Raw genomic sequence first — 24,579 nt, 5'->3', positions numbered from 1 at the left:
GCATTGATTACAGCCTTGAGTCTTCTTGGGTATGACGCTACAAGCTTGGCACACCTGTATTTGGGGAGTTTCTCCCATTCTTCTCTGCAGATCCTTTCAAGCTCTAAGGTTGGATGGGGAGCATCGTTGCACAGCTATTTTCAGGTCTCTCCAGAGATTTTCGATCGGGTTCAAGTCCGGGCTCTGGCTGGGCCACTCAAGGACATTTATATACTTGTCCCAAAGCCATTCCTGCGTTGTCTTGGCTGTGTGCTTAGGGTCGTTGTCCGGTTGGAAGGTGAACCTTCGCCCCCCAGTCGGAGGTCCTGAGCGTCTGGTGCAGGTTTTCCTCAAGGATCGCTCTGTACGCTCTGTGCTCCGTTCATCTTTCCCTCGATCCTGACTAGTCTCCCAGTCCCTGCCGCTGAAAAACATCCCCACAGCATGAGGCCACCATGCTTCACCGTAGGGCTGGTGCCAGGTCTCCTCCAGAGGTGATGCTTGGTATTCAGGCCAAAGAGTCTAATCTTGGTTTCACCAGGCCAAAGAATCTTATTTCTCATGGTCTGATAGTCCTTTAGGTTCCTTTTTGGCAATTCCAAGCGGGCTGTCATGTGCCTTTTACTGAGGAGTGGCTTCTGTCTGACCACTCCACCATAAAACCCTGATTGGTTGAGGGCTGCAGAGATGGTTGTCCTTCTGGAAGGTTCTCCCATCTCCACAGAGGAACTCTGGAGTTCTGTCAGAGTGACCATCGGTTTCTTGGTCACCTCCTTGACTAAGGCCCTTCTCCCCCGATGGCTCAGTTTGGCCGGGCAGCCAGCTGTTGGAAGAGTCTTTGTCGTTCCAAACTTCTTAAATTTAAGAATGATGGAGGCCACTGTGTTCTTGGGGACCTTCAATGCTTAAGACATTTTTTGGTACCCTCCTCCAGAAGTGTGCCTCGACACAATCCTGTCTCGGAGCTCTACGGACAATTCCTTCGACCCAATGGCTTGGTTTTTGCTCTGACATGCACTGTCAACTGTGGGACCTTATATAGACAGGTGTGTGCCTTTCCAAATCATGTAAATCAATTGAATTTACCACAGGTGGACTCCAATCAAGTTGTAGAAACAGCTCAAGGATGATCAATGGAAACAGGATGCACCTGAGCTCAATGTCGAGTCTCATACCAACGGGTCTGAATACCTATGTAAGTAAGGTATTTCAGTTTTTTTTAATAAATGTGCAAAAAATTCTAAAACCTGCTTTTTCACTTTGTCATTATGGGGTATTGTGTGTAGATTGATGAGGGAAAAAATATTTAATCAATTTTAGAACAAGGCTGTAAACGTAACAAAATGTGGAAAAAGTGAAGGGGTCTGAATACTTTCCGAATGCACTGTATGTTTGCTCAGTTTCTTTGTTCTGTTCTAACCTCAGTTACACTTGAAGTAAATGCTTTCAAGGAGAGAGAGAGAGATAAAGGGGAGAGGAAAATAGGACGGTGGAGAAGGAGTTGTGGGCCTCCTAGCAGAGTGACAGCCTTCTCCCCTTCATCTCTCCTTGAGAAAGCATTTACTTCAAGTAGAACTGGAGGTAGGACAAGGTGACCCACCACTGGCCGATCTAGAAGAAAAAGAAACGCACACCTATTAAGACGAGGTGCTGGCTAGCGGAGTAGAAACTTGAAAATAAAAGAGAACCGCACACTCTAGGAGCTCAGATGGAAAAATGTAATACCAACGTTTCGACAGCCAAGCTGTCTTCATCAGGGTATACCACCACTGGCCACTACACAAACATTGTATTATTCTTGTGGGGACCAAACAATTGATTCCCATTCAAAATCATAGTTTCCCTAACCTAACCTTAAGCCTTAAATAGCATTTTTCCTTGTGAGAGCTGGCAAAATATCCACACTTGTCAGAACTGTACTTGTTTTACTATCCTTGTGAGGATTTCTGATCCCCACAAGGATAGTAAAACCACACACACACAGTCTTGTATAACTGACCTTGTTGTGACAAACAACTCAGTCCCATTCAAAATTCTATTTTCCCTAACCCAAAAACCTAACCCTAGAAATAGCATTTGACCTTGTGGGGACTAACAAAATGTCCCCAGTTGGTCAGATTTTTGTTTGTTTACTATTCTTGTGGGGACTTCTGGTCCCCACAAGTATACTTAAAAACGTCCACATGCACACACCTTATTCTGTCTGCAGGCTGTAATAACCAGCAGAGTGGAACTCTGTTGCTGAATTACAAATCTTGAACCTCCTTCTTTCCCTCACCTTCAGTAGTATCTGACCCAGAGCATAACATAGCCTTAGCTAAGCTCCATACCAAGGTGGAGTGGGTTTGGTTCAGACTTCATTGGTCAGAGTAGCAGCATGGTGGAGGGTAAGCCGTATCGGTATGGTCTGATCGCGGCGGGGATGTGTGTGTTGTTAGTCGGTCTGTTCGTTATGACTCAGGAGCGACCTCACATCTACGCAACACTCTGCTGTCTGGGGATCACCATGGTCACCCTTGGCACCGCGTGGAGCCTCTGCCAGTGCTACCCTAAGGTAAGAACAGGTGTGTGTGTGTATGTTCAAGTTTAAACTTACCTCAGGGAGACAACCTTTCCTAGATAATCGATCCCCCTAACAGGTGTGGCAAATCAAGAAGCTGATTAAACAGTATGATCAAAGGGACAATAAAAGGGCACTCTAAAATGTGCAGTTTTGTCACACAACACAATGCCTCAGACGTCTCAAGTTGAGGGAGTGTGCAATTGGCATGCTGACTGCAGAAATGTTCAATAGAGCTGTTGCCAGAGAGGATTCTACCATAAGCCGCGTCATTTTATAGAATATGGCAGTACATCCAACTTGGCCGTACAACCGCAGACCACGTGTAACCACGCCAGCCCAGGACCTCCACATCCGGCTTCTTCACCTGCAGGATCATCTGAGGAGGGGGAGGGGGGTGCTAAGGAGTATTTCTGTCTTTAATAAAGCCCTTTTGTGGGGGGAAAAAAATAATTCTGATTGGCTGGGCCTGGATCCCCAGTGGGTTGGCCTATTCCCACCCATGGCTGCGCCCTGCCAGTCATGTTAAATCCATAGATTAGGGCCTAAATCATTTATTTACATTGACTGATTTACTTCTCTAAACTAACTCAGTAAAATCTTTGAAATTGTAGCATGTTACATTTATATTTTTGTTCAGTATAGTAGCAGGACGTGCGGTCTGTCTCCACTCGGTCTCTCCCAGAGCCATACTAAACACAGAATGAGTGTGCATGGAATAAACAAACAGGGTCATTAAATCTGTGTTTGCTTGTCAGGTGGTGTTGATCTCTCAGAGCCAGGAGGAGAGGGGAGCCAGGGACAGCATGGATGCTGCTGCAGGCGAGAAAAACATCAGGTACTGTATACACACACATATATACACACTCCAGTAATATACTAATATGTAGTATTACTAGGAATTAATGTGATCATGAATGTATGTTTATGTGATGGAGCATTAAGATACAAGACTGACGTATCTCCCACTTCTCTCTCAGTGTTACACTGGCTGGTTTCCATGATAACAAGGTCAGCCCTGCCCTGTCTGTCCCTCTGGTCCTCCAGCTCCACTCTTCCCACAGCTGTCCCATACTACACCTGGCTTGACCTGAAATAAACATCTTTTATGGATTTTATATTTTACTGTGATCACTCCTGTTTCACAGACACACAAAGAACAAGACAAAGTTTACAAAAAGGTTGGGCATTCCAGTTTATTTTATATCAAATTTCCCCATAATCAAACTGATGTACAAATGAAAACTGGGTTTCAACATGAATGATGCTCAAAGCAGAATGAGACAGAATAAAAATCTGGATCCATATCAATCTGTAATTCCATCCCACCCTCCCCCCTTACTACACACCACAGATGGTACTGTTCTGAGAAGTACTACAGGTGCTGTTGAGGGTCAAACTGAGCAGTAGGCTCTGAGTGAGGAGTGCTGTGTCACTGGCACACCAGACCTAGAACACACCTGAAAGCTCTGACACAGCCTTCTAAGACCAGGATGAGGGCCCGGTCAGTCTGCTGGTCAATACACAGCATGGTAACATACACACAGTTCATTATAGCAAGTCATCTGTTGCCAGGTAGGGGATTGGTGTGAGAGGGACAAGGGATGCTTAAAAATGGCACTGACAGAGGGCTGCCTCGCTTCGAGCTCTTAGGAAACTTTGCATTTCACTACACCCACAAAAACATCTGCTAAACACGTGTATGTGACCAATAAAATGTGATTTCAGAGAGGTGAGGGGAGTTGGGAGATGAAGGCACTAGAATTCTCCCAGGGGTTAGGTCAAGAGGTTAGTGGTCAGAGGTCCAGGTGGGGTGGGGTTTGGTATCAGAGCTTAGGGGTCAGAGGTTATGCCCCTCTGTGTCCAAAGGCAAACCTGAACAGACAAAGATAAAAAGGCAAAAAAAGAAAAACCCAGCACCAAATAATAATGATAAAGCAGAGTATGGTGTGTGTGTACATATATATAAATAAAAAAAGAGGGGAAGACAGTGTGCGTGTATTTCATTGGCACCCAAAGTAAAACTTGCTCCTGATCTCTCCTCTGGTTGGCACGATGACCTTCTCTCTGGTGTGTGTGTCACAGGGCAGTGGTGGTGGCATAAGTACAGCGACGTCAGGAGAAACCAAAAACAAAGAAATTAAAATACCTAAAATCCAGCGCTGTGATTCGCTGTAAGGGGAGGGGAGGAGAGAGCGCTGAATGATTGGTTGGTTTGGTTCCGTTCGTGTTCTAGAACCCTCCGTAGACTGCGCCATTCCTAGATACCACTGTGGTTACCGGAGCAACAGACATAGCCATAGGAGCGCGTGTTGTCTACGGTGGCATCGGCTGTGTGTACTGTGTGTGTGTGTGTGTAACAAGCTGAAAACTAAGTTTGGTGTGATAAGAAGTGCTAACACCAAAAGAAAGACAGGTGCGTGTGTTGAGGATGGTTAAGCTGCTCTAGCGAACCTGATCACTATTGCTCTACTCCACTATAGACTGGGGTGGACTATAAAGTGCATACATAAGAACCCTGGTTAAACGTGTGTGTGTGTGTGTGTGTGTGTGTGTGTGTGTGTGTGTGGTGTTCTTCCAGAGCAGGTCATACCGCGGGCTCACACATACACACATCTACAGAGTGGAGCACAGGAGACTTTAAAATATTATCTTACATTTCAAATTACAGCTATCGAACAGATCTTTACAATAATGAATATGGTCTGTTTAGTTACATTGCCAAATATGAGCAACAACTTACAAAACAAACCCATCCCTTCCTTGTGTGTGGCTACATCTGAAATGACACCCTTTTGCCGATACAGTCTAGTACCACTAGCCGTCACTGAACCTTTGGCCCAAAGTAGTGAACTACAAAGGCAAAGGGGTGAACTTTCTGACTCAGCCAGTAAGAGAAGAATAAACTGCACTGTAACCCATTAGTCTGGTCTCTAAACTCTCCTCCAGCTCTGATTCCATTAGTCTGGTCTCAAAACTCTCCTCAAGCTCTGATTCCATTAGTCTGGTCTCTAAACTCTCCTCCAGCTCTGATTCCATTAGTCTGGTCTCAAAACTCTCCTCCAGCTCTGATTACATTAGTCTGGCCGGAAGTCACTCAAGATATTTCACGCATCGCATCCTTTGTTGCTCCGCCAACCAGGCTGTAGCGGGCCTCTCCATCAAAACTCTGGCCAATCAGATGAAAAGCAGTCTTTTGATTGGTTGTCTGGAGCCTTCTCTCAATTGGAGCGATTGTGTCTGGTAGGAGAAGCTAAGGGTCGACATCCTCCAGATCACTCTTTGAATCACCGAGCATCATGGGAGACTCGGAACCCTGAGATAAAGAGAGAGGGGAGAGGGAGAGATTACAGGAGACGTGACATCTCAGAGTAAGAGATCTTTATGAAACCGATTCATACAACACTCTTCAGCCAAGATTTTGAGCTCAGCCCAGTCCTGAGAAGTGACAATACCCTGACAAGGCTCTATTCTAGGACCGCTACTGAGCTCTTCATACTTCTGTCAAGCTGTACCTGTCGGAGGCTGCGGTCTGCGTTCTCGTTGGCTGGGCTGCCGTCAGAGCCGTTGCTGCTGCCAGATGGCTCCTTCTCGTTGAGCAGTGCTGTGGCATAGGCCAGCGTGTCCTGGGCTGAGATGGTGCGCTGGAACGTTTTGGCTGTGGACGTCTCATTGGACACGTTGCTCTGAGGAGTCCAGTAGTGTTCTGACATCTGACAGAGAAACACACACTAACACTAACCCATACTCTATACACACACACACACACACACACACACCTGAAATTGTGTGTGCTTGATGCTTGCCTTTTTCTGCAGCCACTGCACTGCCCAGCTCCAGTGACCAGACAGATCTTTAAAATAGTCCTTAGCAGGAGCACACCTGGAGAAAGAGGCAGACAAACACTTGATGTGAAATCAGGAAGTATGAAATGAGAGGTTTTAACTGAAACAAATATTATTTGCTACTTTCATGTACTTGCTGCAACGTTCAAATCTACTTCCGTTCAATATTTTCAGCCTGAGACAAAAGGGTGGCGACATGAACATATTTCCTGGTCTCTGGAGGAACTCACTTCTGTGCCAGGGTAACCAGGAACTTGACACACTGGTAGCAGCGGCTGCTGTCCACGTTGTTACTCTGGTGCATCAATGCTGCAAACAAGAGAAGAGTGTCACACACACACACACACACACACACACACACACACGCTCTCCACACACCTTACAAATACACACGCTCTCCACACGCCTTACACACGCTCTCCACACGCCTTACACACACTCTCCACACGCCTTACACACACTCTCCACACGCCTTACACACACTCTCCACACGCCTTACACACACTCTCCACACGCCTTACACACACTCTCCACCCGCCTTACACACACTCTCCACCCGCCTTACACACACTCTCCACCCGCCTTACACACACTCTCCACCCGCCTTACACACACTCTCCACCCGCCTTACACACACACACTCTCCACCCGCCTTACACACACACACTCTCCACAAACCTTACACACACACACTCTCCACAAACCTTACAAATACACACACTCTCCACAAACCTTACAAATACACACTCTCCACACGCCTTACACACGCTCTCAACACGCCTTACACACGCTCTCCACACGCCTTACACACGCTCTCCACACGCCTTACACACGCCTTACACACACTCTCCACACGCCTTACACACACTCTCCACACGCCTTACACACACTCTCCACACGCCTTACACACACTCTCCACACGCCTTACACACACTCTCCACACGCCTTACACACACTCTCCACACGCCTTACACACACTCTCCACACGCCTTACACACACTCTCCACACGCCTTACACACACTCTCCACACGCCTTACACACACTCTCCACACGCCTTACACACACTCTCCACACGCCTTACACACACTCTCCACACGCCTTACACACACTCTCCACACGCCTTACACACACTCTCCACACGCCTTACACACACTCTGCACACGCCTTACACACACTCTGCACACGCCTTACAAATACACACGCTCTCCACACGCCTTACAAATACACACGCTCTCCACACGCCTTACAAATACACACGCTCTCCACAGGCCTTACAAATACACACGCTCTCCACACGCCTTACAAATACACATGCTCTGCACACACCTTACACACGCTCTCCACATGCCTTACAAATACACATGCTCTGCACACACCTTACACACGCTCTCCACATGCCTTACAAATACACAAGCTCTGCACACGCCTTACACACGCCTTACACACTCTCTGCACACGCCTTACACACTCTCTGCACACGCCTTACAAATACACACACTCTGCACACGCCTTACAAATACACACGCCCTGCACACACTTCCAGTGGAAGGTAGCCTACCTAGCAGGCCTTTCTCTGACTCAAAGGCGTACTTCAGTCTCTGGGTCTGGAGAGGGTCCTCTACCACCTGAGAACACACGTTACACCGTGTGTATTACACTGCCTCGTCGGGGCATGGATTCCCCATCCCAAACAAATTATTTTCTGTTAAATCGCTCAACCCTAATGCACAGACAGGTTTGATTGACAGCGGTCACTCACCAGCAGCTCTTGCAGCAGCTGGAACACGTTCTTCAACTCATGGGGTGGAGCGGTCTCCAACTGGGTCTATGTACATAAACGTACACACACAGATCAGAAGAGTAATGATGTGTTTTGTGCTGGGATTTGGAGTCCTCTGTGGAAATGGATTTGTTCACAACTGGCAGTTGTAGTTCTTACCTTGAGCAGCTGTAATACTCCGAGGGAGAAGGGTTCGTTACAGAAGGAACAGTACGTCACCATCTCTATCAGCACAGTCAGAGGGCCTGACAACTCCCGCACCGCAAACATCACCTACAGACAAACAGACAAACAAAAAAAAAATGTTAAGAAAAAAGAATAACTGCCTCTTCCATATACACTGAACAAAAATATTACAATTGCAACGATTTTACTGAGTTACTGTTCAAAAAAATATTACAATTTCAACGATTTTACTGAGTTACAGTTCATATAAAGGAAATAAGTCAATTGAAATCAATTCATTAGGCCTTAATCTATGGATTTCACATGACTGAGCAGAGGCGTAGCCATGGGTGGGCCTGGGAGGACAGCTAGTCCAAGCCAATCAGAATGAGTTTTCCCCCACAATAGGGCTTTATTACAGCCAGAAATACTCCTCAGTGTGTGTGTGTGTGTGTGTGTGTGTGAGAGACCGTGTGTATGTTACCTCTAGCAGGTAAGGCTGTCCCTCGGGGCTGAAGAGCGAGGCCATGATGTCAGCGTTGAGGGGGAGGAGGCGGGAGGAGGCAGGGATACTGCTCACAATCAGCTTACACACACCTTGATCTGAGAAACGCACACACACTCACATCAGCTTACACACACCGTGATCTGAGAAACACACATCAGCGTATTATGGAACCATCCTAACTGCGGTAAGGCGTGTGCGTTTGTTACCATGTGTGTGCTGTGTGTTGAGTTCTGAGTGGAGAGTCATCAGGGCCAGAGTGGAGTGGAGGTGCAGGAACTCTCTGGCCTGGGCTGGACTCCACCTCCGATTCTAGAGTGGGAGAAGGAATCACAGGAACAGGGAGCGAGAGAGAGAGAGTGAGAGAGAGTGGGAAAAAAGGTAATTAACTTCCAGAACCATCAACAATAACAATCTGTCATATGCATTTCACTGCAGCGGAGTAGGAATTGAGTGTGTGCTGTGAGTACCTGGTTGTTCTGTCTGTTGGGTCCGAGGAGAAAGATGAGCATCCTGCGATATGCTGAGTGTTTCAACAACAAATGGCACGGACCAGAGCCTCTCTGAGCAAAGTTGCTGAAGAGGCTGAAGTATTGGTTGCAGTTTTTGACATTCTCAGGAACATCTTTGTCCAATAGGGAGAGGAGCGCGTCGGTCAGGCTGTCCAATCCAGAGTCAGCGAAGTGGAGCGCACTCTCTAAGGTCTTCTCCAAGATGGCTGCCACTACGACCCTCACCTCCCTCACCCCACACTCCAACAGACACACTCTGGAAGGGGGGAGGAGAGAAAGATCAGTTAGATTGATGAGTAGAAATGTAAGATATAAGGAGTAGTACTACAGTGGTTCTGTGTAGAGTAGTGGTATTATAGTATACAAATAAAAAAATGACTTCACCTTTATTTAACCAGGTAGGCTAGTTGAGAACAAGTTCTCATTTACAACTGCGACCTGGCCAAGATAAAGCAAAGCAGTGTGACAGAAAGAACAACACAGAGATATGTAGTGAGGGCCAGCCAACTAGAGCATACAGGTCGCAGTGGTGAGTGGTATAAGGTGATTTGGTAACAAAACGGATGGCACTGTGATAGACTGCATCCAGTTTGCTGAGTAGAGTATTGGAAGCTATTTTGTAGATGACATCACCAAAGTCAAGGACCGGTAGGATAGTCAGTTTAACTAGGGTAAGTTTAGCGGCGTGAGTGAAGGAGGCTTTGTTGCGAAATAGAAAGCCGAATTCAGATTTGATTTTGGATTGGAGATGTTTAATATGAGTCTGGAAGGAGAGTTTACAGTCTAGCCAGACACCTAGGTATTTGTAGTTGTCAACATATTCTAGACTGTTTATTAACTTGGCTTTCGAAGACTTTAGAAACAGTTTGGGTCTAGAGTGTCACCCCCTTTGAAGAGGGGGATGACCGCGGCAGCTTTCCAATCTTTAGCGATCTCAGACAACACGAAAGAGAGGTTGAACAGACTGGTAATAGGGGTTGCAACAATGGCGGTGGATAGTTTTAGAAAGAGAGGGTTGTCTAGCCCAGCTGATTTGTACGGGTTCAGGTTTTGCAGCTCTTTCAGAACATCTGCTATCTGGATTTGGGTGAAAGAGAAGCTGGGAGGCTTGGGCAAGTAGCTGCGGGTGGGTGAAGCTATTGGTCAGGGTAGCCAGGAGGAAAGCATGGCCAGCCGTAGAGAAATGCTTATTGAAATGTTTGATTATCATAGATTTATCGGTGGTGACCGTGTTACCTAGCCTCAGTGCAGTAGGCAGCTGGGAGGAGTAGTTAGTCGTTAGTATTAAGGCTGTGGCGGTCTTGAAATGTTGTCAGCTGGCAATTTGCCATTAATTAACAAATATATGTTTGGCAACTTCAGGTCTCTACACATACAAATTAAATCATTTTATTTGTCACATGCACCGAATACAAATGGTGCGGCCCAAAAATAAATAAATAAATAATTAAAGAGCAACAATAGAATAACAGTAGCGAGGCTATATACACCGGTACAGAGTCAATGTGCGGGGGCACAGGTTAGTCAAAGAAATTGTATATACACACTCCAGTAATATACTAATATGTAGTATTACTAGGAATTAATGTGATCATGAATGTATGTTTATGTGATGGAGCATTAAGATACAAGACTGACGTATCTCCCACTTCTCTCTCAGTGTTACACTGGCTGGTTTCCATGATAACAAGGTCAGCCCTGCCCTGTCTGTCCCTCTGGTCCTCCAGCTCCACTCTTCCCACAGCTGTCCCATACTACACCTGGCTTGACCTGAAATAAACATCTTTTATGGATTTTATATTTTACTGTGATCACTCCTGTTTCACAGACACACAAAGAACAAGACAAAGTTTACAAAAAGGTTGGGCATTCCAGTTTATTTTATATCAAATTTCCCCATAATCAAACTGATGTACAAATGAAAACTGGGTTTCAACATGAATGATGCTCAAAGCAGAATGAGACAGAATAAAAATCTGGATCCATATCAATCTGTAATTCCATCCCACCCTCCCCCCTTACTACACACCACAGATGGTACTGTTCTGAGAAGTACTACAGGTGCTGTTGAGGGTCAAACTGAGCAGTAGGCTCTGAGTGAGGAGTGCTGTGTCACTGGCACACCAGACCTAGAACACACCTGAAAGCTCTGACACAGCCTTCTAAGACCAGGATGAGGGCCCGGTCAGTCTGCTGGTCAATACACAGCATGGTAACATACACACAGTTCATTATAGCAAGTCATCTGTTGCCAGGTAGGGGATTGGTGTGAGAGGGACAAGGGATGCTTAAAAATGGCACTGACAGAGGGCTGCCTCGCTTCGAGCTCTTAGGAAACTTTGCATTTCACTACACCCACAAAAACATCTGCTAAACACGTGTATGTGACCAATAAAATGTGATTTCAGAGAGGTGAGGGGAGTTGGGAGATGAAGGCACTAGAATTCTCCCAGGGGTTAGGTCAAGAGGTTAGTGGTCAGAGGTCCAGGTGGGGTGGGGTTTGGTATCAGAGCTTAGGGGTCAGAGGTTATGCCCCTCTGTGTCCAAAGGCAAACCTGAACAGACAAAGATAAAAAGGCAAAAAAAGAAAAACCCAGCACCAAATAATAATGATAAAGCAGAGTATGGTGTGTGTGTACATATATATAAATAAAAAAAGAGGGGAAGACAGTGTGCGTGTATTTCATTGGCACCCAAAGTAAAACTTGCTCCTGATCTCTCCTCTGGTTGGCACGATGACCTTCTCTCTGGTGTGTGTGTCACAGGGCAGTGGTGGTGGCATAAGTACAGCGACGTCAGGAGAAACCAAAAACAAAGAAATTAAAATACCTAAAATCCAGCGCTGTGATTCGCTGTAAGGGGAGGGGAGGAGAGAGCGCTGAATGATTGGTTGGTTTGGTTCCGTTCGTGTTCTAGAACCCTCCGTAGACTGCGCCATTCCTAGATACCACTGTGGTTACCGGAGCAACAGACATAGCCATAGGAGCGCGTGTTGTCTACGGTGGCATCGGCTGTGTGTACTGTGTGTGTGTGTGTGTAACAAGCTGAAAACTAAGTTTGGTGTGATAAGAAGTGCTAACACCAAAAGAAAGACAGGTGCGTGTGTTGAGGATGGTTAAGCTGCTCTAGCGAACCTGATCACTATTGCTCTACTCCACTATAGACTGGGGTGGACTATAAAGTGCATACATAAGAACCCTGGTTAAACGTGTGTGTGTGTGTGTGTGTGTGTGTGTGTGTGTGTGTGTGGTGTTCTTCCAGAGCAGGTCATACCGCGGGCTCACACATACACACATCTACAGAGTGGAGCACAGGAGACTTTAAAATATTATCTTACATTTCAAATTACAGCTATCGAACAGATCTTTACAATAATGAATATGGTCTGTTTAGTTACATTGCCAAATATGAGCAACAACTTACAAAACAAACCCATCCCTTCCTTGTGTGTGGCTACATCTGAAATGACACCCTTTTGCCGATACAGTCTAGTACCACTAGCCGTCACTGAACCTTTGGCCCAAAGTAGTGAACTACAAAGGCAAAGGGGTGAACTTTCTGACTCAGCCAGTAAGAGAAGAATAAACTGCACTGTAACCCATTAGTCTGGTCTCTAAACTCTCCTCCAGCTCTGATTCCATTAGTCTGGTCTCAAAACTCTCCTCAAGCTCTGATTCCATTAGTCTGGTCTCTAAACTCTCCTCCAGCTCTGATTCCATTAGTCTGGTCTCAAAACTCTCCTCCAGCTCTGATTACATTAGTCTGGCCGGAAGTCACTCAAGATATTTCACGCATCGCATCCTTTGTTGCTCCGCCAACCAGGCTGTAGCGGGCCTCTCCATCAAAACTCTGGCCAATCAGATGAAAAGCAGTCTTTTGATTGGTTGTCTGGAGCCTTCTCTCAATTGGAGCGATTGTGTCTGGTAGGAGAAGCTAAGGGTCGACATCCTCCAGATCACTCTTTGAATCACCGAGCATCATGGGAGACTCGGAACCCTGAGATAAAGAGAGAGGGGAGAGGGAGAGATTACAGGAGACGTGACATCTCAGAGTAAGAGATCTTTATGAAACCGATTCATACAACACTCTTCAGCCAAGATTTTGAGCTCAGCCCAGTCCTGAGAAGTGACAATACCCTGACAAGGCTCTATTCTAGGACCGCTACTGAGCTCTTCATACTTCTGTCAAGCTGTACCTGTCGGAGGCTGCGGTCTGCGTTCTCGTTGGCTGGGCTGCCGTCAGAGCCGTTGCTGCTGCCAGATGGCTCCTTCTCGTTGAGCAGTGCTGTGGCATAGGCCAGCGTGTCCTGGGCTGAGATGGTGCGCTGGAACGTTTTGGCTGTGGACGTCTCATTGGACACGTTGCTCTGAGGAGTCCAGTAGTGTTCTGACATCTGACAGAGAAACACACACTAACACTAACCCATACTCTATACACACACACACACACACACACACACCTGAAATTGTGTGTGCTTGATGCTTGCCTTTTTCTGCAGCCACTGCACTGCCCAGCTCCAGTGACCAGACAGATCTTTAAAATAGTCCTTAGCAGGAGCACACCTGGAGAAAGAGGCAGACAAACACTTGATGTGAAATCAGGAAGTATGAAATGAGAGGTTTTAACTGAAACAAATATTATTTGCTACTTTCATGTACTTGCTGCAACGTTCAAATCTACTTCCGTTCAATATTTTCAGCCTGAGACAAAAGGGTGGCGACATGAACATATTTCCTGGTCTCTGGAGGAACTCACTTCTGTGCCAGGGTAACCAGGAACTTGACACACTGGTAGCAGCGGCTGCTGTCCACGTTGTTACTCTGGTGCATCAATGCTGCAAACAAGAGAAGAGTGTCACACACACACACACACACACACACACACACACACGCTCTCCACACACCTTACAAATACACACGCTCTCCACACGCCTTACACACGCTCTCCACACGCCTTACACACACTCTCCACACGCCTTACACACACTCTCCACACGCCTTACACACACTCTCCACACGCCTTACACACACTCTCCACACGCCTTACACACACTCTCCACCCGCCTTACACACACTCTCCACCCGCCTTACACACACTCTCCACCCGCCTTACACACACTCTCCACCCGCCTTACACACACTCTCCACCCGCCTTACACACACACACTCTCCACCCGCCTTACACACACACACTCTCCACAAACCTTACACACACACACTCTCCACAAACCTTACAAATACACACACTCTCCACAAACCTTACAAATACACACTCTCCACACGCCTTACACACGCTCTCAACACGCCTTACACACGCTCTCCACACGCCTTACACACGCTCTCCACACGCCTTACACACGCCTTACACACACTCTCCACACGCCTTACACACACTCTCCACACGCCTTACACACACTCTCCACACGCCTTACACACACTCTCCACACGCCTTACACACACTCTCCACACGCCTTACACACACTCTCCACACGCCTTACACACACTCTCCACACGCCTTACACACACTCTCCACACGCCTTACACACACTCTCCACACGCCTTACACACACTCTCCACACGCCTTACACACACTCTCCACACGCCTTACACACACTCTCCACACGCCTTACACACACTCTCCACACGCCTTACACACACTCTCCACACGCCTTACACACACTCTCCACACGCCTTACACACACTCTGCACACGCCTTACACACACTCTGCACACGCCTTACAAATACACACGCTCTCCACACGCCTTACAAATACACACGCTCTCCACACGCCTTACAAATACACACGCTCTCCACAGGCCTTACAAACACACACGCTCTCCACACGCCTTACAAATACACATGCTCTGCACACACCTTACACACGCTCTCCACATGCCTTACAAATACACATGCTCTGCACACACCTTACACACGCTCTCCACATGCCTTACAAATACACAAGCTCTGCACACGCCTTACACACGCCTTACACACTCTCTGCACACGCCTTACACACTCTCTGCACACGCCTTACAAATACACACACTCTGCACACGCCTTACAAATACACACGCCCTGCACACACTTCCAGTGGAAGGTAGCCTACCTAGCAGGCCTTTCTCTGACTCAAAGGCGTACTTCAGTCTCTGGGTCTGGAGAGGGTCCTCTACCACCTGAGAACACACGTTACACCGTGTGTATTACACTGCCTCGTCGGGGCATGGATTCCCCATCCCAAACAAATTATTTTCTGTTAAATCGCTCAACCCTAATGCACAGACAGGTTTGATTGACAGCGGTCACTCACCAGCAGCTCTTGCAGCAGCTGGAACACGTTCTTCAACTCATGGGGTGGAGCGGTCTCCAACTGGGTCTATGTACATAAACGTACACACACAGATCAGAAGAGTAATGATGTGTTTTGTGCTGGGATTTGGAGTCCTCTGTGGAAATGGATTTGTTCACAACTGGCAGTTGTAGTTCTTACCTTGAGCAGCTGTAATACTCCGAGGGAGAAGGGTTCGTTACAGAAGGAACAGTACGTCACCATCTCTATCAGCACAGTCAGAGGGCCTGACAACTCCCGCACCGCAAACATCACCTACAGACAAACAGACAAACAAAAAAAAAATGTTAAGAAAAAAGAATAACTGCCTCTTCCATATACACTGAACAAAAATATTACAATTGCAACGATTTTACTGAGTTACTGTTCAAAAAAATATTACAATTTCAACGATTTTACTGAGTTACAGTTCATATAAAGGAAATAAGTCAATTGAAATCAATTCATTAGGCCTTAATCTATGGATTTCACATGACTGAGCAGAGGCGTAGCCATGGGTGGGCCTGGGAGGACAGCTAGTCCAAGCCAATCAGAATGAGTTTTCCCCCACAATAGGGCTTTATTACAGCCAGAAATACTCCTCAGTGTGTGTGTGTGTGTGTGTGTGTGTGAGAGACCGTGTGTATGTTACCTCTAGCAGGTAAGGCTGTCCCTCGGGGCTGAAGAGCGAGGCCATGATGTCAGCGTTGAGGGGGAGGAGGCGGGAGGAGGCAGGGATACTGCTCACAATCAGCTTACACACACCTTGATCTGAGAAACGCACACACACTCACATCAGCTTACACACACCGTGATCTGAGAAACACACATCAGCGTATTATGGAACCATCCTAACTGCGGTAAGGCGTGTGCGTTTGTTACCATGTGTGTGCTGTGTGTTGAGTTCTGAGTGGAGAGTCATCAGGGCCAGAGTGGAGTGGAGGTGCAGGAACTCTCTGGCCTGGGCTGGACTCCACCTCCGATTCTAGAGTGGGAGAAGGAATCACAGGAACAGGGAGCGAGAGAGAGAGAGTGAGAGAGAGTGGGAAAAAAGGTAATTAACTTCCAGAACCATCAACAATAACAATCTGTCATATGCATTTCACTGCAGCGGAGTAGGAATTGAGTGTGTGCTGTGAGTACCTGGTTGTTCTGTCTGTTGGGTCCGAGGAGAAAGATGAGCATCCTGCGATATGCTGAGTGTTTCAACAACAAATGGCACGGACCAGAGCCTCTCTGAGCAAAGTTGCTGAAGAGGCTGAAGTATTGGTTGCAGTTTTTGACATTCTCAGGAACATCTTTGTCCAATAGGGAGAGGAGCGCGTCGGTCAGGCTGTCCAATCCAGAGTCAGCGAAGTGGAGCGCACTCTCTAAGGTCTTCTCCAAGATGGCTGCCACTACGACCCTCACCTCCCTCACCCCACACTCCAACAGACACACTCTGGAAGGGGGGAGGAGAGAAAGATCAGTTAGATTGATGAGTAGAAATGTAAGATATAAGGAGTAGTACTACAGTGGTTCTGTGTAGAGTAGTGGTATTATAGTATACAAATAAAAAAATGACTTCACCTTTATTTAACCAGGTAGGCTAGTTGAGAACAAGTTCTCATTTACAACTGCGACCTGGCCAAGATAAAGCAAAGCAGTGTGACAGAAAGAACAACACAGAGATATGTAGTGAGGGCCAGCCAACTAGAGCATACAGGTCGCAGTGGTGAGTGGTATAAGGTGATTTGGTAACAAAACGGATGGCACTGTGATAGACTGCATCCAGTTTGCTGAGTAGAGTATTGGAAGCTATTTTGTAGATGACATCACCAAAGTCAAGGACCGGTAGGATAGTCAGTTTAACTAGGGTAAGTTTAGCGGCGTGAGTGAAGGAGGCTTTGTTGCGAAATAGAAAGCCGAATTCAGATTTGATTTTGGATTGGAGATGTTTAATATGAGTCTGGAAGGAGAGTTTACAGTCTAGCCAGACACCTAGGTATTTGTAGTTGTCAACATATTCTAGACTGTTTATTAACTTGGCTTTCGAAGACTTTAGAAACAGTTTGGGTCTAGAGTGTCACCCCCTTTGAAGAGGGGGATGACCGCGGCAGCTTTCCAATCTTTAGCGATCTCAGACAACACGAAAGAGAGGTTGAACAGACTGGTAATAGGGGTTGCAACAATGGCGGTGGATAGTTTTAGAAAGAGAGGGTTGTCTAGCCCAGCTGATTTGTACGGGTTCAGGTTTTGCAGCTCTTTCAGAACATCTGCTATCTGGATTTGGGTGAAAGAGAAGCTGGGAGGCTTGGGCAAGTAGCTGCGGGTGGGTGAAGCTATTGGTCAGGGTAGCCAGGAGGAAAGCATGGCCAGCCGTAGAGAAATGCTTATTGAAATGTTTGATTATCATAGATTTATCGGTGGTGACCGTGTTACCTAGCCTCAGTGCAGTAGGCAGCTGGGAGGAGTAGTTAGTCGTTAGTATTAAGGCTGTGGCGGTCTTGAAATGTTGTCAGCTGGCAATTTGCCATTAATTAACAAATATATGTTTGGCAACTTCAGGTCTCTACACATACAAATTAAATCATTTTATTTGTCACATGCACCGAATACAAATGGTGCGGCCCAAAAATAAATAAATAAATAATTAAAGAGCAACAATAGAATAACAGTAGCGAGGCTATATACACCGGTACAGAGTCAATGTGCGGGGGCACAGGTTAGTCAAAGAAATTGAGGTAATATGTAAGTAGAGGTAAAGTGACTATGTATAGTTAATAAACAGAGTAGCAGCAGCAGCAGCAAAAATGGGGAGGGGATCAATGCTAATAGTCCAGGTAGCAATTTGATTAGTTGTTCAGGAGTCTTATAGCGTGGGGGTAGAAACTGTTAAGAAGCCGTTTGGACCTAGACTTGGCGCTCCGGTACCGCATGCCGTGTGGTGGCAGAGAAAACAGTCTATGACTAGGATGGCTGGAGTCTTTGACAATTTTTAGGGCCTTCCTCTGACACCGCCTGGTATAGAGGTCCTGGATGGCAGGAAGCTTGGCCCCAGTGATGTACTGGGCCGTATGCACTACTCTCTGTAGTACCTTGCGGTCGGAGGCCGAGCAGTTGCCATACCAGGTGGTGATGCAACCAGTCAGGATGCTCTCGATGGTTCAGCTGTAGAACTTTTGAGGATCTGAGGAACCATTCTGAATCTTTTCAATATCCTGAGGTGCCATAAGCATTGTCATGCACTCTTCACAACTGTCTTGTGTTTGGACCATGATAGTTTGTTGGTGATGTGGACACCAAGGAACTTGGAAGCTCTCAACCTGCTCCACTACAGCCCCGTCGATGAGAATGGGGGCGTGCTCTGCCCTTATTTTCCTGTAGTCCACAATGATCTCCTTTGTCTTGATCATGTTGAGGAGATGTTATCCTGGCATCTCTGACCACCTCCCTATAGGCTTTCTCATCGTTGTCGGTGATCAAGCCTACCACTGTTGTGTCGTCGGAAAACTTGGTGTTGGGAGTTGTGCTTGGCCATGCAGTCATGGGTGAACAGGGAGTACAGGAAGGGACTGAGCACGCACCCGAGGGGCCCCCATGTTGAGGATCAGCATGGTGGATGTGGTGTTACCTACCCTTACCACTTGGCGATGCGCGCCATTGGAACATCTACATTAAAAAAATTGAATAAACCTATTCAATATACACCATCACAATAAATCCATTATTCATTTTAGTCTGGCCTAAAATAAACATTATGATATGAAGAAAATATATTTCAGAAGAACAGAATAGGAATCGGCCTAATGTATGCTATCTGGCTATGCGCCATGCCAAAGGCTGTAGGCTAGTTCATTTAGCAGAAAAGATATGCCTGTAAGTCCTATTATTTTATATCAGATTTTATAAATCAGATTTTTTTTGTTAGAAAAATATAATTGAAAAAAATATATCCGGAGAAAGTGGTTTCGTTGAGCATAAAAGTGATAATTTGAAACAGGTCTTTTACTCTAGATGTCGGTTTTGGCAATTTTAGTTGTGAATTATACAAACCTGTCTGTCTTCAGAATCAAAACATACAATGGACTTCATGATGCGACTATAGGCTATTTGAAAGAGTTTGCACAAGCTCTAATATGCAAATGAAGGTTCTACATGCAACGTCTTAAACACTGACTGAATCATCACCTTAGAAACGGCTGTCCATTTCACTGCGTTTGGCTTTGAAACATCCACAATGACCACGTTTTCCACTCAGTTTCAACCGGTTGTTGAACTTCTTTCTTCAAATTGACATCACAGTGAGGTAAATATTTTTTGCCTAATGGTGAGTTTTAAAAGCATGATACTGTTTTGATAAGTGTTTGATGTGATTTCTGATTTCATGTGCACTGATGTCAGAGTGGTTAGAGGGACAATAGAGCCCCGAGTACCAGGCCATTATGACCTGATGGTCGTTAGGGAGCTGGGTACTACCAACATGTCCAGAGTGCATAAGAGGAGATTACCGTGACTCAATGGTCACATGGAATTTGACTGCGGTCATAACTCATGACTGCTGGTGTGGCGGTAATAAGGACACCGCAACAGCTCTAAGTAGTAGAATATCAGTATTATAGCAGTACTATAGCAGTATTATAGTAGTACTGACTTGGTGATCTCTCGTCCCTCAGGTCCCACCAGGTACTGAGCCATCCAGTGACAGGCTTCACTGCTTTTAGACAGCAGCACCTCCACCGTAGTCATCCACTCCTCTGTGTCCACCCGCAGCTTCTTTTTGGTGTGGAGGTAGGTGTGGAACAGGAAGTGGACTGCTAGCTGGAGACTGACTCTGGCCATGGCCTGATAGGCTGGGTGCTTCAGCTTTGTCTGCCACACACACACACACACACCTTATAAGAACAGTTTTAAAAGAGTCAGGCATAACTTTGAATTATGCAGACACGTCTCTGTTTATCTTACACACACAAACACATACCGCGTTGACGGAGGCCAGTGACAGAGTGAAGTTGAAGTAGTCGCTGTTGTACACATCTCTGTTCTTCATAAACTTCAGGTTCTCATCTCTCACCATCTATAGACAGATAAACACAGAGAGAGAGAGATACAGCGAGAGAAAGAGATACAGCGAGAGAGAGAGACAGCGAGAGAGAGAGATACAGCGAGAGAGAGACAGACAGACAGAAATGGAGGGGGAAGGGGAGAGGAGTTTGTCTGTGCGCCACAAGACAGTGTTATACTGCACTGTTGGAGCTAGGAACAAAAGCATTTCCCTACACCCGCAATAACATCTGCTAAATATGTGTATGTGACCAATAACATTTGATTAGCGAACTGAGCTAAAGCCTAGGCATTAACACAGGGTGCTTTTTTAAAGTCCTCAGGTCTCAGGGAAGGTGACGGATTACAAAATGTGGTCCACCGAAATAGTCCAGTGTAGTTACCTGGTAGATCCTAGCAGGCATCTTCTCCACAAACAGTCCTTTCTTCTCTCCCTTCCGTACGAGGCGGGTCAGGACAGAGAGACGGTCATTGTTGGCCCTGGCAGGGCGAGGGGATGACTGGGGACTGACGTCTGGGCTAGAGGGCGCCGAACTACATGAAAGAGAGAGGGTTACAGTGTGAGTTGTGTGTGTGTGCATGAGGTGTGTGTATGTAGGCTGTGTGTGTGTGTGAGACTCACAGCGTGAGGTCTTCTGCCTCTTGCCTCATGACGCTGACTCTGCTCTTCTTAGGGAGAACAGGAGAGTTCTGGTCACTGATCCTCTGGTAGAACAACATGTAGGCGTTCCAATACCGCCGCCGCACATCCGGGTAGGGGTTAGCTACACACACACACAAAGTGATGTTAGGTTGGATATTTTATGAGTTTGTCATTAATGTACAGAAGGAACTGAAAAAAAGGTGACCAAGGACACTACCCAGAGGGACCCCAAAAATGTTAGCGCTGCGAATGTTCCATTTACATCCACTATTTGGTCTACCTGTTAAATAGGACTTACACTGATCGTAGACTTTAGGCCGGTACTCTCCTCCAAAGCACTCGTATTCCAGTGTCTCGTCGTTCATGTCAAACTCCTCGACCACATTGTCATTAAACTTATACCACCTTCCTCTAGCATTTCCCCTACAGGAGAGGAGAGCAGAATTGTAAGATGACTATTTATGATCAATGTAATTTCCTTGTCTTAAAAATAGGATATTAGTTTATAACACTTAAGTGTTAGTCTTTCACCGTCGGTCCTTTATGAAGGAGTAGTAATGTCCAGCGTGTGCCTGCCCGCTGTGGACTACGACTCCCACCAGCTCGTAGTTCTCAGAGATAGTGACCTTCTTCCTGGGTGAGCCACCTGCCTCCCCTCGGCCCTCTCCCCCCTCCGCCCCCCCATCCTGACGAGCCATGCCAGACACTGTGTAGGGCTCCATGTTCAGCACCCAGGGAAACCTGATCTGCTCGTCGTATTTGATGGAGCGTCCACTCTCCCAGTCGAATCCGAAGCGCATCAGATGGATACAGAGAACACTGGGCAGGGACTTTATGCAGGTCCGCTTCACTGTGGTACGCTGGAGAGAGACACACACCAAGTTAACGTACATGTACACTAACACTGGACATCGACTTAAAAAACATCCTGTTTACACACAAATTAATACACATCCTCCTTATGCATTCATTAACACACACACCTTCTCCTTGCACTTCTCGCAATAGTAGGCGTTGGTTCCTTCCAGCACCTCCCCCCTGACGAACTGGTCCAATGAGATCTCCAGACTCTGACAGGAAGTCACACCCAGGTTCAGCGCCATAAACGTCTCCTCTCGCTCATATCTACGATCAGGGGTCAGAGGTTATAGTTAGGGGTTTAAAAGTGATGGCTGTGTGTGTGTGTGTGTGTGTATACACGCATGTGTGAGCTTACCGGTGAGGACAGTCTTTGCAGATCTTCTGATCAGAGAAGATTCCCTGGAAAGTGTTCTTAAAGATCTGCTCTCGGCCGATTTTCTAAAGAACAAAACAGACAACATCTCAATATGTCAATAATAAAAAAGGTGTGTGTCACATTATAGTACAAATATGTGTGATAAGTAGATAAGTGAGTAGTGGAGTGTGTGAAACCTTAAGGTGCTCGTCCAACTGGTCCACCAGTGAAGTGAAGAACTCATAGGCATCCTGTTGCTCTCGTACATACAGCTCCTTATTCCACATCTTAAAGATCTACAGAAACACAAACATTCATTATTTTCAAAGGAAACGTAGGTAGTTAGTCGAGTATGTACTGTGTAGTGTACTTGAATGAGTGTGCGTGTGCACGTCCGCGTCTGCGCATGTTCGGATACCTTCCAGAAGTTCTCAGGGACGTAGTACTGCAGCTTGCTCTCCATCAGGTGTCCGAACAGAGACTGGACCTGACAGAAAACACTCTCGTCTGGCTGCTCCGTGTCGTCCTCTATAGACAGAAAGGCCTCAGCCAGGCCAGGCTGCATGTACAGCTGCTGGAACACAGCATTCATATAGCAGGTGGCTCCACCGTTCTTTAGCCCTACGAACCCCGACACAGAGCGACTGTCCACCGGCGGGAGGAACTGGGAGAGGGGCACGGAGGGAGGGAATAGGACAAGAGAGTTAGACACTGAAGGTAGAAACATTACATACCTGTAAACGCTTCAGTTTTTTCAAGCATTTCTCCATTCACATGTGTTTGTTGTGTGTGGGCACGCGCACACCAGGGTAGTAACGGTACACGTATTCATACCGAACCGTTTGGTACGGGGACCCCGTTTGTTCCTGTGAACCCGAACGAATAAATAAAAAACAGAAACACTAGGCCTATAGGCTGTGCCTACGCTGCATGGTAGGCCAATGTCTCCAGTAAATCTGAGCTGAAAAGATATTTCAGGCTATTCCGTTAACACAACTAGAGCCTATGCGCACGTTGTAATCCAAATTCAAATCTTAATTGTCGCATTTCAAACTGTCCTGGGGTGGATAAACCAGGAATGGACGTTCCTCACCACCATCGTTTAAATCTCCCGTTTGGGAACATTTTGGCTTCCCAGTAGATTACAACGACGATGGACAACGCCTCAAATGTGGTTGACACATTTACGCCGACATCACCCCAGTATACCGAAACAACACATCTCCCCTCTGCATTCAAGCAGCCCTTGGCAGCTGTTTGTGACAGAGCCAAATAGCTTACAAGAGCGATAGGTAGGCTATTCTCTGTGGTTGAGAATACTTCTCTTTCTTCAGCACCTCGTGAAAGTACTCGAGCCAACATTACGAACTTCGCATTACCCCGGAAAGAGATGTATCATGCTCGAGACACGCCCCCTTTATGAGTCACAAGTACCCATCTGGCACTGAAGGAGGCAGTGTCACGGTGCGTTCAGAACCGAGATGGAAGTGGGAATTTACCATATACGACTGGGGAGGAAAAAAATCCACTTGAACAGCTGTCAAACTCCTAATTACTAGAGGGAAACTAGTCCATCATCCTGAGAACCCACTTCTCCCACATGCTGACCTCTGACGTCACCTACTAAGGAAATGTACAACAACATTTTCGGCAGTTAAATGCAACAAAACATGATTTAAGCCATCTATTTATGTGGTTATTGAACCCTATAATTTGTTTGCAAGCATGATAGCTGTTATTTTAGTTTATGGTTGACGCAGCGTGTTGGCCATTAGCCAAATCGTTTCTCAAACAGAGTTAAAATCACATGAATGCATCTAACTGGTATTTACGACTTCATAACTGGTAAACTCCCACCTCCCATAAACTCAGCATCAGAGCGGAAAACTTGAGGCCCAACATAACAATCCAGTCACAACAGAACGTCAGGAACATTGTGAAACGTGAACGCAAAACACACCAAACCGTTACACCCATCTGTGTGTGTGCGCTCGCATGAGAGCAA

General features: G+C 46.5%; 3 protein-coding genes across 6 annotated transcripts in view; 1 reads left to right on the top strand and 2 right to left on the bottom strand.

Moving 5' to 3' along the window:
• The first annotated feature begins 2,244 nt into the window (after nucleotides 1–2,244).
• On the top strand, nucleotides 2,245–3,652 carry bsnd (barttin CLCNK type accessory subunit beta). The gene is made up of 3 exons (XM_021599323.3): nucleotides 2,245–2,533; nucleotides 3,298–3,377; nucleotides 3,520–3,652. Exons 1-3 carry the CDS (start codon nucleotides 2,357–2,359, stop codon nucleotides 3,626–3,628), a joined length of 366 nt encoding a protein of 121 aa, XP_021454998.3. The 5' UTR covers nucleotides 2,245–2,356; the 3' UTR covers nucleotides 3,629–3,652.
• Nucleotides 3,653–3,709: 57 nt separating this feature from the next.
• Nucleotides 3,710–9,687, bottom strand: LOC149983970 (ubiquitin carboxyl-terminal hydrolase 24-like). The gene is made up of 10 exons (XM_090231736.1): nucleotides 9,306–9,687; nucleotides 9,045–9,147; nucleotides 8,815–8,933; nucleotides 8,325–8,438; nucleotides 8,145–8,210; nucleotides 7,944–8,010; nucleotides 6,615–6,693; nucleotides 6,346–6,421; nucleotides 6,055–6,252; nucleotides 3,710–5,855 (listed from the first exon to the last, which is right to left on the bottom strand). Exons 1-10 carry the CDS (start codon nucleotides 9,345–9,347, stop codon nucleotides 5,793–5,795), a joined length of 927 nt encoding a protein of 308 aa, XP_090087862.1. The 5' UTR covers nucleotides 9,348–9,687; the 3' UTR covers nucleotides 3,710–5,792.
• A 1,510-nt stretch (nucleotides 9,688–11,197) lies between these two features.
• Nucleotides 11,198–24,579, bottom strand: part of LOC110522770 (ubiquitin carboxyl-terminal hydrolase 24) — a 52,247-nt gene continuing 38,865 nt past the window's right edge. For all 4 annotated transcript variants that reach the window (XM_036969178.2, XM_090231734.1, XM_090231735.1 and 1 more), the window contains 20 exons: nucleotides 22,993–23,238; nucleotides 22,772–22,870; nucleotides 22,575–22,657; nucleotides 22,342–22,483; nucleotides 21,890–22,218; nucleotides 21,657–21,781; nucleotides 21,338–21,479; nucleotides 21,099–21,249; nucleotides 20,633–20,728; nucleotides 20,306–20,523; nucleotides 16,816–17,113; nucleotides 16,555–16,657; nucleotides 16,325–16,443; nucleotides 15,835–15,948; nucleotides 15,655–15,720; nucleotides 15,454–15,520; nucleotides 14,103–14,181; nucleotides 13,834–13,909; nucleotides 13,543–13,740; nucleotides 11,198–13,343 (listed from right to left, as the gene is read on the bottom strand). In XM_036969178.2, the coding sequence (XP_036825073.2) occupies nucleotides 13,281–13,343; nucleotides 13,543–13,740; nucleotides 13,834–13,909; nucleotides 14,103–14,181; nucleotides 15,454–15,520; nucleotides 15,655–15,720; nucleotides 15,835–15,948; nucleotides 16,325–16,443; nucleotides 16,555–16,657; nucleotides 16,816–17,113; nucleotides 20,306–20,523; nucleotides 20,633–20,728; nucleotides 21,099–21,249; nucleotides 21,338–21,479; nucleotides 21,657–21,781; nucleotides 21,890–22,218; nucleotides 22,342–22,483; nucleotides 22,575–22,657; nucleotides 22,772–22,870; nucleotides 22,993–23,238 (2,814 nt within the window). In that variant the 3' untranslated portion in view covers nucleotides 11,198–13,280. The remainder of the gene's footprint in view (nucleotides 13,344–13,542; nucleotides 13,741–13,833; nucleotides 13,910–14,102; nucleotides 14,182–15,453; nucleotides 15,521–15,654; nucleotides 15,721–15,834; nucleotides 15,949–16,324; nucleotides 16,444–16,554; nucleotides 16,658–16,815; nucleotides 17,114–20,305; nucleotides 20,524–20,632; nucleotides 20,729–21,098; nucleotides 21,250–21,337; nucleotides 21,480–21,656; nucleotides 21,782–21,889; nucleotides 22,219–22,341; nucleotides 22,484–22,574; nucleotides 22,658–22,771; nucleotides 22,871–22,992; nucleotides 23,239–24,579) is intronic.

This window comes from Oncorhynchus mykiss, chromosome 4 (genome assembly GCF_057628025.1).
Source record: "Oncorhynchus mykiss isolate SJ-2025 chromosome 4, ASM5762802v1, whole genome shotgun sequence".
NCBI classification, from domain to species: domain Eukaryota; kingdom Metazoa; phylum Chordata; class Actinopteri; order Salmoniformes; family Salmonidae; genus Oncorhynchus; species Oncorhynchus mykiss.
This window is presented reverse-complemented; position numbering and strand designations above follow the sequence as displayed.